This window comes from Branchiostoma belcheri, unplaced genomic scaffold, assembly GCF_001625305.1.
Source record: "Branchiostoma belcheri isolate BF01 breed outbred unplaced genomic scaffold, Haploidv18h27 scaffold76, whole genome shotgun sequence".
Lineage (NCBI taxonomy): Eukaryota > Metazoa > Chordata > Leptocardii > Amphioxiformes > Branchiostomatidae > Branchiostoma > Branchiostoma belcheri.
In genome coordinates this window covers 495,651-512,649 of record NW_017804420.1, presented here as the reverse complement: position 1 = coordinate 512,649, position 16,999 = coordinate 495,651, and the positions used below count along the sequence as shown (strand labels likewise).

The 16,999-nt window shown below is 38.3% G+C and overlaps 2 protein-coding genes across 2 annotated transcripts in view; both read right to left on the bottom strand.

Moving 5' to 3' along the window:
- Window positions 1-301: 301 nt before the first annotated feature.
- On the bottom strand, window positions 302-8,466 carry LOC109485487 (tyrosine-protein phosphatase non-receptor type 13-like). Its single transcript, XM_019789158.1, has 7 exons — window positions 8,283-8,466; window positions 7,768-7,940; window positions 6,658-6,809; window positions 5,868-6,009; window positions 4,215-4,349; window positions 3,174-3,452; window positions 302-1,878 (listed from the first exon to the last, which is right to left on the bottom strand). Exons 1-7 carry the CDS (start codon window positions 8,308-8,310, stop codon window positions 1,822-1,824), a joined length of 966 nt encoding a protein of 321 aa, XP_019644717.1. The 5' UTR covers window positions 8,311-8,466; the 3' UTR covers window positions 302-1,821.
- LOC109485441 (tyrosine-protein phosphatase non-receptor type 13-like) overlaps window positions 8,352-16,999 on the bottom strand; it is a 47,374-nt gene continuing 38,726 nt past the window's right edge. Inside the window, exons 46-48 of the mRNA XM_019789047.1 lie at window positions 9,131-9,249; window positions 8,412-8,607; window positions 8,352-8,374 (exon numbers count right to left, since the gene is read on the bottom strand). Coding sequence (XP_019644606.1) covers window positions 8,352-8,374; window positions 8,412-8,607; window positions 9,131-9,249 — 338 coding nt within the window. The remainder of the gene's footprint in view (window positions 8,375-8,411; window positions 8,608-9,130; window positions 9,250-16,999) is intronic.

The following is a 16,999-nucleotide window of genomic DNA, read 5'->3' as shown; positions in this document are numbered from 1 at the left end:
ATGACCTCCTTGACAGCTATTGTTTCTCGTGCACTATAGGCTTGTGAATGAGGACATGATCTAAATACTTCGTGGAGGTCTGATATCTCCGCATTCTTGTTTTTACACAGATGTTGCTTCAGACAACACAGAGACAGGGGATCCTCATGAAGATGTCAACTGGCCGGGACGTTGATACCTGTCCACACAACGGACCAGGCATTTGGCAGACAACGACTTTTCAAATAGAAAAAATACCAACGTATTTGGTGAAGAGTCATTGAGAAATAAACACACAAGAGTCAGAATGTACAGATTCTTCTATTGGCAAGTGTGCATCATTTTTACAAGGAAGTTCGTGTGGATTCTATCCTACTTTTACACAACTGGCAGACAATATATGAGAATATAGGATGGAATATAAGACAGTAAGAGGCTCATACAGACACACCTCAACAGCTTGGTGACTATCAACTCAAATAGTAAACTATTGGCTGAATTCTTTTAAAATAAAAAAAAAATGTTTAACACAGATAGCAATGCCTTAAAACAAAAAAGGAACACATTTAAGACAAAAAGGAAAAATGTTTAGTACTGTGTTTGCAATAGAGCTGCTAAAAGTTAGTTCAGTCTAGAAAGTGAAAATACACATTCAAGAAGTTCCACAAGTATTGACTTAAACAACGTATGTACAAAATGATAAAAAGCTACATTTTGATGCGCAATTTATTTATGCATTAAAAGATATACTAAAAATGGTTTCTTACAAAAGGTATGTACAAAATGGAAACAACACATAGAATTAACTGGATATGCTTTTGTTACGTCCACTTATTGGTAATGTTCCACACCGAACAACCTTAAAAATGCACTGTCCTTTCAGCTTGTGCTTATATTGCATAATGGTTTCCTTCCACCAGCTTCTGGTAAAATTCCTAAGTGCACTAACCCCTTGAAGTTAAGGCTAGAATTTCAAACGTAACTTAAGGCACTTTACATTTCCTTCCACTGTATGTACAGAATTCATTGAACGCGCTGACAAAGTTTCCATGTTAGGGGTTCTTAATACTCAATGATTACATAAAAAGGCACAGAATTCACCATTTCCTATTTTCACCCTTTCCTGTAAAAAATCACCTTAGATACCCTTACATTAAGCTAAAGCACACTTTTATATATTTCAGATAATGGCTTATGTACAGTATGCTATCATACATCGTTGTGAGTAAAGGTCAAAGCTTTTTTTATGATATTGCATCAATAGTGGCCAGTTTGGGCATCTCACGTACTGGCAAGCAGTGGTCATCTTGATAAATCTTGACTGGACACTTTTGACTTGAGACACTTCTTGAGAAGACTTGCCTTGACTGTCTTTAGTTGATACCCTACTTGAGACACCTTGGCTAGACACACTTGACTTCAGACTTTTCTTGAGAAGACTAAGTCTTGCCTTGACTGTCTTTAGTTGATACCCTACTTGAGACACCTTGGCTAGACACACTTGACTTCAGACTTTTCTTGAGAAGACTAAGTCTTGCCTTGACTGTCTTTAGTTGAGACTCACTACTTGAGACATCTTGGCTAGACACTTGAGACTTTTCGTGAGAAGTCTTGCCTTGACCACTCATGAGATCTTGGTTAGACACTTTTGACTTGAGACTTTTCTTGAGAAGACTCTGCTTGACTGTCTTTAGTTTAGACTGGGCTTGCAACATCTTGCAAGAGACCCTTAAGACCTTTCTTGAGAAGACTTGGCTTGAATGTCTTAAGTTCAGACTGGGCTTGCAACATCTTGCAAGAGACCCTTGAGACTTTTTTTGAGAAGTCTTGGCTTGACGATGTTTACTTGAGACTCTGTAAGACTTCCAGGCAGCACTGGTAGCAGAAGACATATTGTTCCTGTAAAGGATGGAGAATGTTGAAAATCAGGATTAGGCCACACCAAGTAAATTTTATGGATAACGTCCGCGCACGCATTGATTTTGGCCTGTTCCTAGAAAAAAAAAAACAAGAAATTCCGCTTTCTGTAACTATGACCAAAGAGTCACGACAGTGCCGCAAATCGTCAGACCGTGAAACCCGTAACACCGAAAGCCTGTGCCTGGTTAAAAAAATTGAAAACAAAAATGAAAAAAAAAAAACAAAATGGCACTGAAAAAAATCCTGTCAATAGTTCCAAAGCAGTGCCGTTTTTGGAACTATTAACAGACAGGATGGTCCTGTCAGCAGTGCAATATTTCTTATCTAGGCATCTTGTTTTTTAGGGCCCTTCTTGTGTTTTTTTTTGCCCTCTCGCATTAGATTTAGGGTATCCAAAGGACGTCATCCATAAAATTCACTTGGTGTGGCCTTAGCATCTGTAATGAATGTTTTATTGCAAATTCATGCCCGAGGGCTAATTGCAGAAACAGAAGAAACATTTGGTATAAAAAAAAACAGACAATTAGTACACATAGAACTACTGATAACTACTAAGAAACTACTAATAAATTCATCATCTTTCTCTGTTCCCATATTTCAAAGATTAGTTCAGTTCAGCTAGGTAAACATGAACACCTCAACAGTAAAAAAAACAGTAAATCCACACTAAATTTGCTGGTTTTCGGATTGAAATAAGATTATGCTTCACTGAAAAAACATAATCAGAACAAAGCAGAAAAGAGGTTAGATAGTCTTAATACAATTTTTCTATTGCGTGTATGGCATTAGCTTTGTATGCTGAAAGTTGTAGAAGTCCTAATAACAACTTTAAACACACAAACCCAATACTATACAGGGCTCGAAATCAATTTTTGGGAATATGTGCACTTTTGGGGTGCAATATATAAGATAAAGTAAGTAGAATATCAGCAAAAACTAATTATATTTCATTTCTAGAGAAAAGTACTATAGCAATAATTTGATTATTTTTCTGACACTTTGATGTCATTACCTTAATTTTTTTAAAGAATGTGTCATATACTAACTATACATTTAACATCTCAACAGAAACCTTGTAAAATATTTCGGTGCACTGGTGCACCCACGGAAAAATATTGGGTGCACAGCTCCAAATTTGGGTGCACTAAGGTGCACATGCACCCGAGCCCTGCTATACAAAAGTCCCTGAGCTTTCATTCTGTCAAGCTTTCACTTCATTCAAGTTTTGTTGTTCACTTTTGTGAAAAGTAGACAGCCACCCCCCTCCACAATACCTTTGTCTGAACCATCCCCTGTCTCTGCTCTCTCATGGTCTCCACCAACTTCTGGATATCAAACAGTTGGTCCCTCTCCACAAGGCCAATCACAGCATCGACCAGAATCAACACTCCCGTCCGACCAATCCCGGCGCTGCAGTGCACCACAATGGGCCCTGATTGGTGGAATCTGCGGATGACTCGGGTGTAGCGGAGGAGGGGGTCAGCGAACTTGAGGACGCCGTGGTCAGGCCAGGTGGTGAAGTTCAGGTGAGTCACCGAGCGAACCTCTCCTGTCTGGGGAAGCAACAGTTTGATTTTTTTTAATTGCATTTTCAAGAAAGTATTACTATAAATAAGTATGAATATAAATAAAGTAAAGTGGTGTACAAGACAAAAAAAATAGCTAGTAATCCAAAACAGTTTACAAGCGGTCTCTATGTAACAAGATAATTGTGTAGACAGTAGTGTTCCCCAATTTCCCATATGTTTCTTTACTTTTTGACAATTCTGTGCAATAATGAACTCAATCTTACAATAAGTAATAACGAATTTAACAAAACCTTTTAAGGCAACTACTTTGGAATCTCTATTTCGGAAAATGTACATTTTTGCTAGTAGAATAACTGTATTAACAATAGATGGACAATTATCTATGTGACCAAATATAACGTTGTAAAGGCTCAGCCTAACCGGGAAGTTAATGTGTTAATGTTGATGTTTAAAGAAAACTGAGAATATTAATGTATTACTGTAACAGTATACACACGCATGCAAATTGCGATCAGAAGTCATGCAAACACAATCAAAAGCCGTGCATGTCTGCACTAAAACGAAACCTTCATTTAATGTCCTATTCGAGTGACGTACCTATCTTAAGCTACATGTAGAAACTCATTTCCACCTTGGTGAAGTGAGGAAAGTTGTGTCGAGTACTTTTTGAAAGACCAAAGGTTGGGGCACGTCAGGGGATTCGAACCCAGTACCTTTGGGTCCTTTGCCAAACACCCTATGCCACACAACGCCAAGATGTCACTAGAATAAGCCCTATAGTCTCACCTCCAGGTCCCTTAGGCTGAAGGCGCGGATGTTGAAGTCCTCCAGAGCCTGGGAGGAGACTAGGCTGACCTCGTACTTGTTCCAGAATGTCAGCGGAGTTTCTGACGAGTCGGGCCAGTAACGATGGCACTTTACCTAGAGCAGAAGTAACCACGACCAAAACTGTATGACCACCAACTGTATGAGCTGGTTGTGGCCACTTAAAAGGCAGACACAACCGCATTCCTCTACAGCAAAGGATCTGACAATATTGTAATCTAGATAATATTGAGGATGAATGCCATTTTGTAGTTGATTGTACATTATATAGAAATGAGAGGGATTCCCTCTATACTTATATAATAGATAAGTTCCGAAGCTTTAGACTTTTAGATAAAACAGAAAAATTTGCATTCCTTGTGAAACTTGACAAACCATGTATCATGAGCTCAATATGTTCGTACATCTTAAACAGTGTCAAGAAGCGAGAAGAAGTTGAATAGTAGATCACATTTAGTATGTATTAAGTTTAAGTGTTATTGATGTATTCTTTTTCCCTGTTTATTCATGACCTGTACTTAGCTTGTTAGAGCACAAACGTACAATAAAGGTCTTTCATTCATTAATAATTTTTCCCAGTAACCCAAGCATTAATCCTATTTGGACAATGATTTTTTCTCCTAATTAAAAACTACTTATTGTATGACCACTACCTTTTCAGAGGGTTTTGTACTAGTAAAATCAAAACAACTTTGATGTCATTTATGGTTCCGGGTCGGAGTTTAATTCTGACCAGGGTTCCAAATAGTGTGCAGTAAATCGCCGGATCTGCGAGGTTGTCACGCTAGGTTTGGCTCCCCATAGCTCGGCGATCGCTGTAGATTTTCAACTAGGTTTTGAATTGATCAAAAAGCCTTGGGATTGTAGTGTTTTTCGGCGCGGTGAAGTTGGACGGCCAGCGAAGCGTTTTGGTATTAGTCCGCGAGCAAGGGTGATGCGGTTTGTCGCCTGATGACCCAAATAGCTGCGTTCTATGTGGAATTTCTAGGGGTTCGCGTCACCGGATTTTGCGAAAAACTTATCGCAACAACCTATATTTTTTTCTGTTTTTCAGAAACAGAAAGTAGTAAGCTATTTCAGCATATAAGCCGTTAGCCTGGGAAAATTCGTTTTTTCCAAGCAGGTCCGTTGAAAAAACTGCAAAAAAACAACATTTTTCGTATCCAAAATTTACGTTTAACTACAGTTTCTACCCAAATTATAGAGTCGACGGACAATAACCAAAATTGTATCGGAAGCCGGCTGGAAACCTCCGTTGACTGATGTAATGAGATTTCCCGGCGTACTTTTTTTGGCGGAGTTATAGCCCTTCGGTCTGAGGGTGTCCGCCGGATCCAAAATCGTGAAAAAAACTCCGGTCCGAGACCTTATGTAATTTTTTTGGGCTAAAACGGCCTAAATAGAGACTCAGTATTCCCAAAGGCACATTCAAAGGTACACAAAAAATCAACGTTAAACTCAAAGGTACAAAACAACCTGAGCAAAAAGTGTGTAAAACTATGATTATCATAAAATATTAAGGTTTGCTTAGAGGCTTATGTTGACCATGACTTTGACTCAAATTTGTCATCTTGGCTTCAACATAAAGAAAAAAACGACAAAAAAACTACATACCTTCCCGCCCTCCGTGTCCAGGGTTACCATGGCAATGACCTCTGCCCTTTGCTCCCACACCATCTGCCAGAATGACCCTGCAGTGACAGGTAGTGGACCCTGACTGGCGATGTAGTGGAACTGGTCACTCCCTACTGGAATTCTGGGTGGAAGGGACAAAAAAAAAATATTGATATCACAGCAATGGAAACCTTTGGAATCTCACATGAAAATTCCTGATGCCAAAAAAAAACTTTTCTTTTGTCTACACACAGTCAGCAATCGCAATCATATCAATGACATGACATGGAAAAAACAAAAGGTGATCATAGCAATTGGGTTAGAGCGCTGAGAAAAATTTTAGACTAAGAGTAATTCTTTGAGTTGGATAAAAGTAAAAATCAGTGTTCTAGGCAGCCTGAATTTCTTTCCATCATCTCAATTTTGATTGAAAGACAGACGCATGTTCACAACTGAAAACAGAAATTCCTAACTCAATAAATGCACTGTGCATTCAATGGATGTATTCTGCATTCAATGGATGTATTCTGCATTAAGTGAATGTATTCTGCATTAAAGTTAATGTGCATTCAATAAAGCAGAGTGTATTCCACACTTAATGAATGTGTTCTGCATCAGTCACATAATGCATATCAGTCACACATTGTACATGTATATTGCATCTAGGAGGTACCAGGTATCAAACCTGGGACCTATTGGCTCCAAGTCCAACGCTCTAACCCTTGCACCACCAACGCCACAAAAGTTTTAATTGCCTCAGAAGAACTTTCAAGCAGTGGGCAGTACTAACCTGACATGACTGGCGTTGATGTAGTCCCCGTCCTCCCCCAGTTGTACCCTGGTGTTGTCATACGGCAGGACGTTCCTGAAGCGGTTCTTGTCGCGGTTCTGCAGCTGTTTCGCCACCTCACAGTTGTCCGTCGCCTTCAGCTGTCTCAGGGCCTGGGGAAACAGGAGGTACAATATTCATAGTACAACAAAACTGAGCACCTACATTGTACGTTTACTAAGGCCAATTTAATTTCTTGGTTAACGGATTTTTCCAGAAAAATAATGGAGAAAAATAATGGAGCGGGCGGGCAAAAAAAAAAAAATAAAAACAGGCCTAGGCATCCTATTATGGCCCAAAATGGTACCATAGGAGCCATGAAGTCAACACAGCAGGCTGGTTCAAATTTAAACAAATGATGAATTTTTGAACTTTAATGACACCACTGCATTGAAAGATGGAATAACTGTAACAAATAGGAAGAAAAGGATTGTTTTCAACTGTTCAGGGCAAAATATGAGCATTTTGCAGTTGATTCTGAATTTTTTTTTTGCAAATCATCAAAAAAAAAAAAATGAAGCAGGCGAATCCATTAACCAAGATTTAGAAATTAAATTGGTGTGGCCTAAGGAAAGATATAAAGACAGGAAGACTGCAAACGAGGTTATTGAGCGAAAACTTCCAGTTGCTTGAGTAACAAATTTTTGGACAGTTAAACAGGCAGTACAACATTTGTACAACAAAACTGAGCACCCAGTAAAACTATGTAATGAAACAATACAAGGACGAGAAGACTGAAAGATCTTTGCAAACAATGTTCCTTGAGCAAAAACATCCAGCTGCTTGAGTAACAATTTTTTGGACAGTTCAACCCTATTGAAAAAAACCCTGAGCATCCTATTCTAATTCGGCCACATAAACTATTGATGACACATTAACTATTGAAACTACAGTAATAGTTATAATAATCATAATAACTATTGGAATATGAAAAGCTAAAAATTTGTCAAGAAACTTATAATAGCAGAATGGTTTTGAGTTACCGGTATCAGAAAACACTGTTCCACTCAGTCCAGTTGCTAATTTTCATCCATAACAATTTGTCCAGTTTTGACTACATTGTTCCCCCACCTTGTACTCTTCCACAGGTTCATCAGCCTTCATCTTGCCCTGGATTGTGGAGATGAGGCTCTGCAGGGGTTTTCCGGAGTACCTGCTGCCTGGGGGAGGGCACACCACCTCCATCTCTTCCAGGTCACTCTCTGTCAGCAGGGTGTTAGCAGCAGCAGGAGGGTTTCCAGATGCTAGGGAAAAACATGAATGAATAAATGTTTTGCTGCTCGTGACAGGCAAAACTTTTGTCCAATTTGTGTAAAAATTGGTGATGATGACTCTGCATGAAAAAAATCAGTGTGTATAAAATACATGGAAAAAGATGTCATTAAACTAAGCTTGAACTGCCCATCAAGCTTACATGTGTGTACTACGTAATGTAATCCAACACCACAGCACGTCTTTAACAGCACCAGTTACCATGGTAACAGCCATCTGATCCAGGTCATAGACTCTAATTGTTTGGAGAAGAAGAATAAACTGCGCAAAAACGATTTATATATTTTGAACATAATTAGTTCCTCTCTACTTACACTGCTGGTCCTCTGTGTCACTGGGCATGGGCAGGTCATCATCACTGCCCCAGGAGATCTTACTGCTGGTCACATCATCATCATCATCATCACTGTCAGGGAGAGGGCTGGTAGGGAGGGGAGGGGGGCGTCCTTCCGATCCAGGCAGCAGGGACGACCTTGGGAGAGGAGGCGGGGAATCTCTGGGGAGGGGGGATGTGGGTACAGGGGGTGGGGAGTCGTGAGGAGGGGAGGGGGAGGGGGTGTGGTTAGGGTCCAGGAAGGGGGGTGCATTCCTGCTCAGCTTGGAGGATGCTGGGAGCGAGGATTTCTGAAGGTCGTTTGTCTGCAAGGTGAAAATGACAGACTCTTAGGAAATGGAGATACAATGGACAATATTACTTACAATTTACAATTGTGTAGGTTTAAAAGTAATAGTAATACAATGTAGTAGTGGAAGTAGTACTGTAGTAATACATGTAGTAACCGTTAGTAGTAGTAGTAGTAGTAGTAAATGTACTACTGTTACAGTAGTTTTAGGCATCCTTCCATCTCAAAAGATGATGCACATCTGGAAAGTGTTGGCTTATAAGCCTTAATTCCAGATGATATTTGACATGTAATACTATGTCTCTTGCCCAATGCCCATTCATACATAAATAACCTGAGAGAAATGTGCTGGTTGCAGCAATGCAGGATACTTAGAAATGAGGAGGTACATGTAAAGTCATGAAAAGGTTCCAAGCAACCTCGATGGTGTGAGCAAGTGATCTTGTCCATTACAAAATCTGTCATTCAGTATAAAGATTGTGAAATAAAAAGGACTTAATGTTTTGAAATGGAGAGAGAAGACAACACATTGTTTCTACCTCCTTTGCTGCCTTGCCTAGACCTTGACCGAGGCTGCTGGGTACATACTTGGCCCCAAGCAAGGGATCTGGGCTGGAGCCATCGGGCAGGTCAAAGGCCGCAGAGTCCACATCACTTCCTGTGGCGGGGGGGAATAAAGATAAGTTACAGTAACTGTGAATTTTGTGATCTTCATGGTGGTACCTTGCTGTAACCCATGTAGTCCTGTGATCAAAAGCTCCATGCATATGTCAAAGCAGCATTACTGCCACAGCACCACCTTACTGTGAGCAGTAGTACTGCAGTTACATGTAGTTACTGTTGACAATGTACAATGTACATGTGAATGGCTCTGATGAAGACATCTTCACATGTACTATAGCTATTGCAATTTACATAGGTAAAAAAACTCTCTAACTTGTAGTTTCTTAAATAGGTGAATGTCTGACCCTGACCTCTTCCCTAATGATCTCAATGTAAAGCTTCCAGTAGACCAATGAATAAACAATGGCTGAAACAAATAGTAAGCAGTAGGCATTTCGTCGGTCTTGTAAGACCGTGAAAAAGATATGTCTACATGAAGTACTTATAAACAAACAACTTACCCTGCTGTACTTCCTCACAGCTAGAGAACGATTTCTCGGTCTGACATTTTTTCTCAAACATTTTGACTTCCAGGTAAAGCCACAAGAGAAGACAGACGAGTCAGTACAGCACACGTATACATGAACTTCAAGACATGTACATGGAGAAAGCTTCTTAAATATGACAAATTATTCAATCAGAAAGTTTGAAACTATATCTACATCTACATGTAGCAGACATGCCAGTACACTATGACAACGCCTTGACACATACATAACATATTAAGTAAAATAAAAAATCTGATGCATTTCCAAATGCAAAGAACATGGAATGTGCAATGTGAACCAGTCAAAATTGCGTAGAGGGAGATGACAAACGGTTAACCAAAATGCCACCTGAATAAAACACTAACTTGGTTGTACGTAAAAAGAGTCTCTTTCAAAAAACACTGATTGACAGAAGAAACCTACTCCGTTGAGCGATGGACATAGATTCCATCTGATGTTGCTCATGTCTCTCTTCAACTTGACCTTCCCAGAGGCAATCAGAAAGAACAACAGGAGGAGGGGGTTAGTTGAGAAGAAACCAAATATGCACTGCTTCTAGAAAACTACAGTACTTGAAATCTGCACAAGAAAGACTTTCAACTCTATGTACATTATTTTGTATGCTGACAAGAAATTTTCCTCTCCTGCAATTTCTACTTACTTTTGTGGCTGTCAGACAGAGAGTCTTCTATTTTTGTCGTACATGTTTCCTTTCCACCGACAGTGACTTCCAAGGGAAGGCACAGAGAGAAAACTGTAGTTACCATGTCTCATATGATTTTGTTTATCATAAATCAAAAGAACTGATGAGTGAGGGAAACATTTTGCACCAGTACTTGCGACCAGATGTAGCATTCCTAACACAGTCTCACAAAATTCAAGTCTGTATCATATCTAAAAAATGTGTCAAGTCAGAAATACTGAAACACATGTTAGAAACAAGTTAATGCACCTTAAACAAGTATCCCCAACCAAAAAGTACTTAGACTAAGTTAGAGTATAATTTGAGTACAATTCAGTGTAAAGCAATCAGCATTATGGCTTAAACCAAGCTTTTGAGTGCATGAACAGTTTAGTACTACAGTAGGTTACTGTATAATATTTAACTTATTTTAATGTTACAGGTTACATGGGATTACCTACTTTTCTCAGCGTAGCAGACAGTGTCTAGACTCTGGGTGGTCAAGATTTCTTCCAGTTGGACTGGTCATTGGGGGGGGGGGCATTTAAGGACAGATAAAATCAAACTTTTAAATAAGACAACTGGAACAAGGGTAAAAATCAATCAAGTTTATGCTCGATTACATAATATCTGAGCTGTACAACATGTTGTAAAATGTTACAGTAAAAGTAAGAGGACAGTAGCCTGGGTGCCATCCTACTTAGTTTTCCATGGCTCCCATACTTACATAGTTTAGTTGGTTAGCAGGGAGTATAATCTTGTGACAGGATCTCTCCTTAGTGCTGAAATGACCATCATTTTGTATAGAAGCTATGGAAAACTAACTAGAATGGGAGCCGTATCTAGTTTGAATTTTAAAGATGTGCACACTTCTTAAACATGCCAGAATGACCACAGTGCTGCAGCATCTGAATCTTACTCACATGTTTTCTGTTCAACCACGGAAACTGTTTCCACTGTCTCTGATGCGGACTCTTCCTCATGATAAACTTTTGGATGAAGACATGTAATGACAGCTTTAGCTTTGTAGGACAGCAAAACTCATCATCAGATCACACAATTAATGTTTCTAAGGCTGGAGGTACTTTAAGTGCCTTATAGTTTTCTCTTAGACTTGTATTAATGCTCTTTTCTTCACACCTGTTTGATGAGACCATTAATGTATCCATTCCACACAATCATAGTCTTAAGAACCAGATAACATTTTGTATTCCCCAACTTCAACAGTTATTCTGCATGGTATGAACTTAAAGTTTTCCTGATAAAAGGTTTCCTGATTGTTTTCTACTCACATGTTTTCTGTTCTACTGTGAAAACAGTGGACGTGGATTCTTCATCACGAGAAGCTTTTAGACAGATACAGTATGTATTATGAGTTAGATACTGTTACTAAGTATTTACAAATGTACTTTTTGATGCCTGCCTAATACATTGTATGTACATTCTTTTGATACATGTTTTCAGATGATTCACCAAGTCATTTACCATTAGAGCTTGTTGTCACCCGATAACGTTAAAAGGATAGTAGAGAGAATGTTTTGCATACTGCATGAAAACTATTTCATCTAGTTAACATCATTCAATATCAACGTTTTCATTAATTGTTGCCTACTCACATGTTTTCTGTACAACTGTGGAAACTGTGCCCCCTATCTCTGATATGGTCTCTTCCTTGTGGGACGCTTTTTGACAAACAGATATTATGAGTAGGATACTGTACGTACATGTACAGTAACTATTTACCTTTTTTTTCAATAAAATTATTAAATTTTTTTTACTAAGTTTGTTTGATGGTTCAATTGAGACAAAAAACATGTAACTTCATTTACCTGACAACACATGTCATTTACAATGTTATGTAGAATAAGAAGCTTGTTGTCATCCAATATAATCAACTTGATAGGATAGCCAAGAGAATTGCAGACTGCATCAAAACCACATTCTGATCTATGTTTCCATATGAATATTATTTTAATCATTTGTTGTCTACTCACATGTTTTCTGTACAACTGTGGAAACTGTCCCCCCTATCTCTAATATGGTCTCTTCCTCATGGGAAGCTTTGGACACACAGATATTATGAGTTGGATACTGTACTACTACATGTAAGTTTGGTGCTGTTTGAGACAAAACAATCACAACGTGACATTAAATTTTACAATTACATGACTACGACTACAGAATTCCTTCCTTCACCAGTCAATCAGACTCTATAACCAGACTACACAGATAGAGTCTGGCACAAGGTAATGGACCTTGTAAATATCTGGGTTGTACACTTACTGTACTGTTTTATAGTTTTTGTAAATATATGATATTTTGACATTATGCAAATATCAACGCCATTCAGGCAACATTGTATGCCATGTTTGTCTGTTATGTTTGGTATGTTAATAAAGAATTGAATTAAAAGCTTATTGTCACCCAATATAACATTGATAGGGTAGTTGAGACCATAGAGTTTTGCATACTGTGTATCTGTCAATAACGACATTTTGATTGTTGTCTACTCACATGTTTGCTGTCCAACTGTGGAAACTGTTTCCCCTATTTCTGATGTGGACTCTTCCTCAAGAGAAGCTTTTGACAGACAGATATTATGAGTTGGATACTGTACTACTAAGTTTGGTGCTGTGAGACCAAACAATCACAACGTGACATTAAATGTTACAATTACATGACTACGTAACGTCTACAGAACTCCTTCCTTCACCAGTCAATCAGACTCTATTATAACCAGACTATACAGATAGAGTCTGGCACAAGATAATGGACCTTGTAAATATCTGGGTTGTACACTTACTGTACTGTTTTATAGTTTTTGTACTAAATATATGATATTTTGATATTTTGTATACATGCAAATATCAACGCCTTTCAGCCAACATTGTATGCCATGTTTGTCTGTTATGTTTGGTATGTTAATAAAGAATTGAATTGAATTAAAAGCTTATTGTCACCCAATATAACATTGACAGGATAATTGAGATCATAGAGAATGTTTTGCATACTGTGTATTTTTTAAATCTTAATAAGGCCACACCAATTTAATTTCTTGGTTAACGGATTCGCCCGCTTCATTTTTCTCTGATTTGCAAATAAAAATAAAAATTCAGAATCAGCTGCAAAATGCTCATATTTTGCCCTGAACAGTTGAAAACAGTCCTTTTCTTCCTAGTTGTTACAGTTATTCCATCTTTCAATGCAATGGTATCATTAAAAGTTCAAAATTCATTGTTTAAATTTTAAACCAGCCTGGTGTGTTGACTTCATGGCTCCTATCATACCATTTTGGGCCATAATAGGTGCCTAGGCCTGTTTTTATTTTTTTTTTTTTTTCGCCCGCCCGCTCCATTATTTTTGTAGAAAAATCCGTTAACCAAGAAATTAAACTGGTGTGGCCTAATGACATTTTGATAGTTGCCTACTCACATGTTTTCTGTACAACTGTGGAAACTGTTTCCTCTATTTCTGATGTGGACTCTTCCTCACGAGAAGCTTTTTGACGGACAGATATTATTATGTTAGATACAGTTTGACTGCTGCTATTTACCACATGCTCAATATCTATTTTGCTAACTAAAGTTAAAAGGTTTTGGTACCATTTGGTCTACTTCTAGTTTAAAATATTAATATCTTTCAACATCAACATTTTGCTTCTTGCCCATGTACAATGTACTCACATGCATTCTGTTCAACTGTGAAAACTGTTTCCACTGACTCTGATGTAGACTCTTCCTCATGGGAAGCTTTAAGCACAAACCAGAGAAACTCCATTCAGACTAATCTGTAAACATTTCATTCAACAGTTGATTGTTTGGTAGGCTGAGAAGTTGAACACTGACTAAAACCTTTGCAGGCAAAATGACAGCTACTATAACCGTTACAGTTACTGTAACAACAGTATTTCTTTAGTCAAAAAGCAGAAGTGACAACACGTAAAACTAATAATAACATCTTGAACAGCTAAGGAAATGCAGGCACAGAATCATTTTTTTAAATGATATTCTCCAATTTCAAGACCTGATTTAAAGGTTTCTACTCACATGTTTCTGGTTCAACCGTTGAAGCTGTTTCTGATGTTTCTGATGTTGACCCATCTTCATCATCATGTTCAACTTTTTTTTTTACAAAGCAAAGACATACAAGTATATTAAGACTACATTTTTGTATCAGATATTGTACTTCTATAACAAGCCATGCACCCAGCACAGAATGTAGTGTCCATCCAGAATGTAAGCTTGATAGAACCAAATCTAGTGTCCAGCCAAAACATAATTACAGTCAAATGGAAAACATGTTTGACTGTAATTTCTTTAGTTATTGTATACTATGATGTACAGTGAAGTTACATGTAGGTTACTACACACAGCACAACACACACAGACAGGTACATTTAAAGGTATGACAGGTACATGTACAGGCATTACAGGTGTATTTACAGATATTACAGGTGCATTTACAGGTGTGACAGTTGCATTTATAGGTATGACAGGACATACATGTATGCGAAGTTTCATCAATAATTTTCATGCCTGTTACAGTCACTTTGAAAACTTACATGTGCTCTGTTCCACAGTTGAGGCCGTCTCTAGTTCCTGGGTTTCTGATATCTGCTCAAGTTGGACTGTCCACATGAGAGCATATAAGAACAAAATATACCGGTTTACATGACAAACTAGCTCCATATTAATCATCCTTCAACTCAAGTGGTGGGAAAATGAACTCTACTATTGGTGTTCTAGCCAGTGCCTGTCTTTCTATCATTTGACAGAGTTTTGCTGCACATGATGGACAAAAATTTTGGCTAATCTGATAGACAAAAAATTAACAAAAAAAAAAAAACTAGGAACTTAAAGGTAACATTTGCAAAGCAAATACATAATCTTTATCTTTGCATATGGTCTACTCTGTTCATTCTTACTCAAACGCAATCATATACTAGTATATGGTGACAGGAGTCTAAATCCCTCCTGCTATAAAATTGCAACATGATGTAACCCAACACCAGTTACCATGGTGACAGATGTCATGTGACCTTACGTGTTTGAAACAGAAGAGGAAACAGAGCAAAAACAATATGTTTTCCTACGCCAAACATAACAAGTTACATGTACATGCCAAGCAAGAGGAGAGAGATGAAGAAATCACAACAATCAACACACATCCAAAGTCACCATTAAGAAAGATAGTCACAACACTTACAAGCACTGTGTGTAACAGTGGAGGTGTACTCCACATCCTGAAAGCTGACAAACCCGTCCTGACTCTCAACTATCCATGTTAGCATACACAGGAGAAAACAGTAAGTTAAATACTGTCACTTTTTACTTTGTGGTCTGAGATTTACAAGTCTACAATTTGCTTCGCATTCTACTTCCATCCATCTGTGATATGAGGCACAAGAACTAAACAAGATGGAACTGCAAGATTAATAATAGAATGTTTATTGCAATTTCAAGAATTTGCAATAATAATGACCTGTTCCACAAGTCCATCAAGATAGGGGTGTTTTTTTAAAGTATGACCTACGAAAACTGATTCGGTGAAAAAAAGTGATTCATCCATCCATCTGTGATGTGAGGCACAAGAACTAAACCTGTCCAGTTGGAACTGGAAGATAAATATATGATGACCTGTTCCACAAGCCTATCAAGATAGGGGTGTTTTTGACCTATTAAAACTGCTGTGGTGACAAAAAACAAGTGATTCATCTCATGCAAATGATACGAAAACAAGCAAGGTATGAATATTTGGTTGTGTAGAAGAAAACCCTACATCCTAGTCACATATCCTACATGTACACATGTATCAATGCAGCAAAGGGATTGTGAGTTACAGCTGTGAACATACAGACACAACTGATCACAATACTCCATTGGAGGTCATTGACCTCCTCCACGCAGTAACAATCAAAATCAACTACTAAGTGAGCTCTTAACAAGCTGTCTGCTGTGATTTTTACGGTGAGATTTAAACAGCAACAGGTGAGTAATTATGGGTCAGGGCTCGAAATACTGGGTGCATGTGCACCTTAGTGCACCCAAAATTGGAGCTGTGCACCCAATTTTTTTCTGTGGGTGCACCAGTGCACCCAAATATTTTGGTAGGTATTTTTGCACATATTAAATGTATAATAGTATACAGGATATTCTTGGCATCTAAGTGTCAGAAAAATAATAAAATCTTTGTTGTAGTACTTGTTTAAGGTTTTGAAGTTAGCTCCGATTCAAGCTCAGAACAGGAGCAGTAAGATCTATATTAAATTAGGTTTTGTTTTATATTTTTGTTTTATATGGTGCACCCCAAAAACTTTTTGTGCACCTAATTTTTTAGGTTGGGTGCACCAGTGCACCTATTCCCAAAATATGAGTTTCGAGCCCTGTGGGTGGGTGGGTGATTGCTTCAACATTCAACAACAACAGCCAAGCTGGTGAAAAAAATCAGGCAGTGAGTGACAAACGGCATGTATTTCTTCCAACCGTGGACTCACATAGACCCTGAAAGACTGAAGATGACATCTCCACATCCTGGAAGGATAGGACGGCCTCCTTACTCTCAACTTACAACAGAAA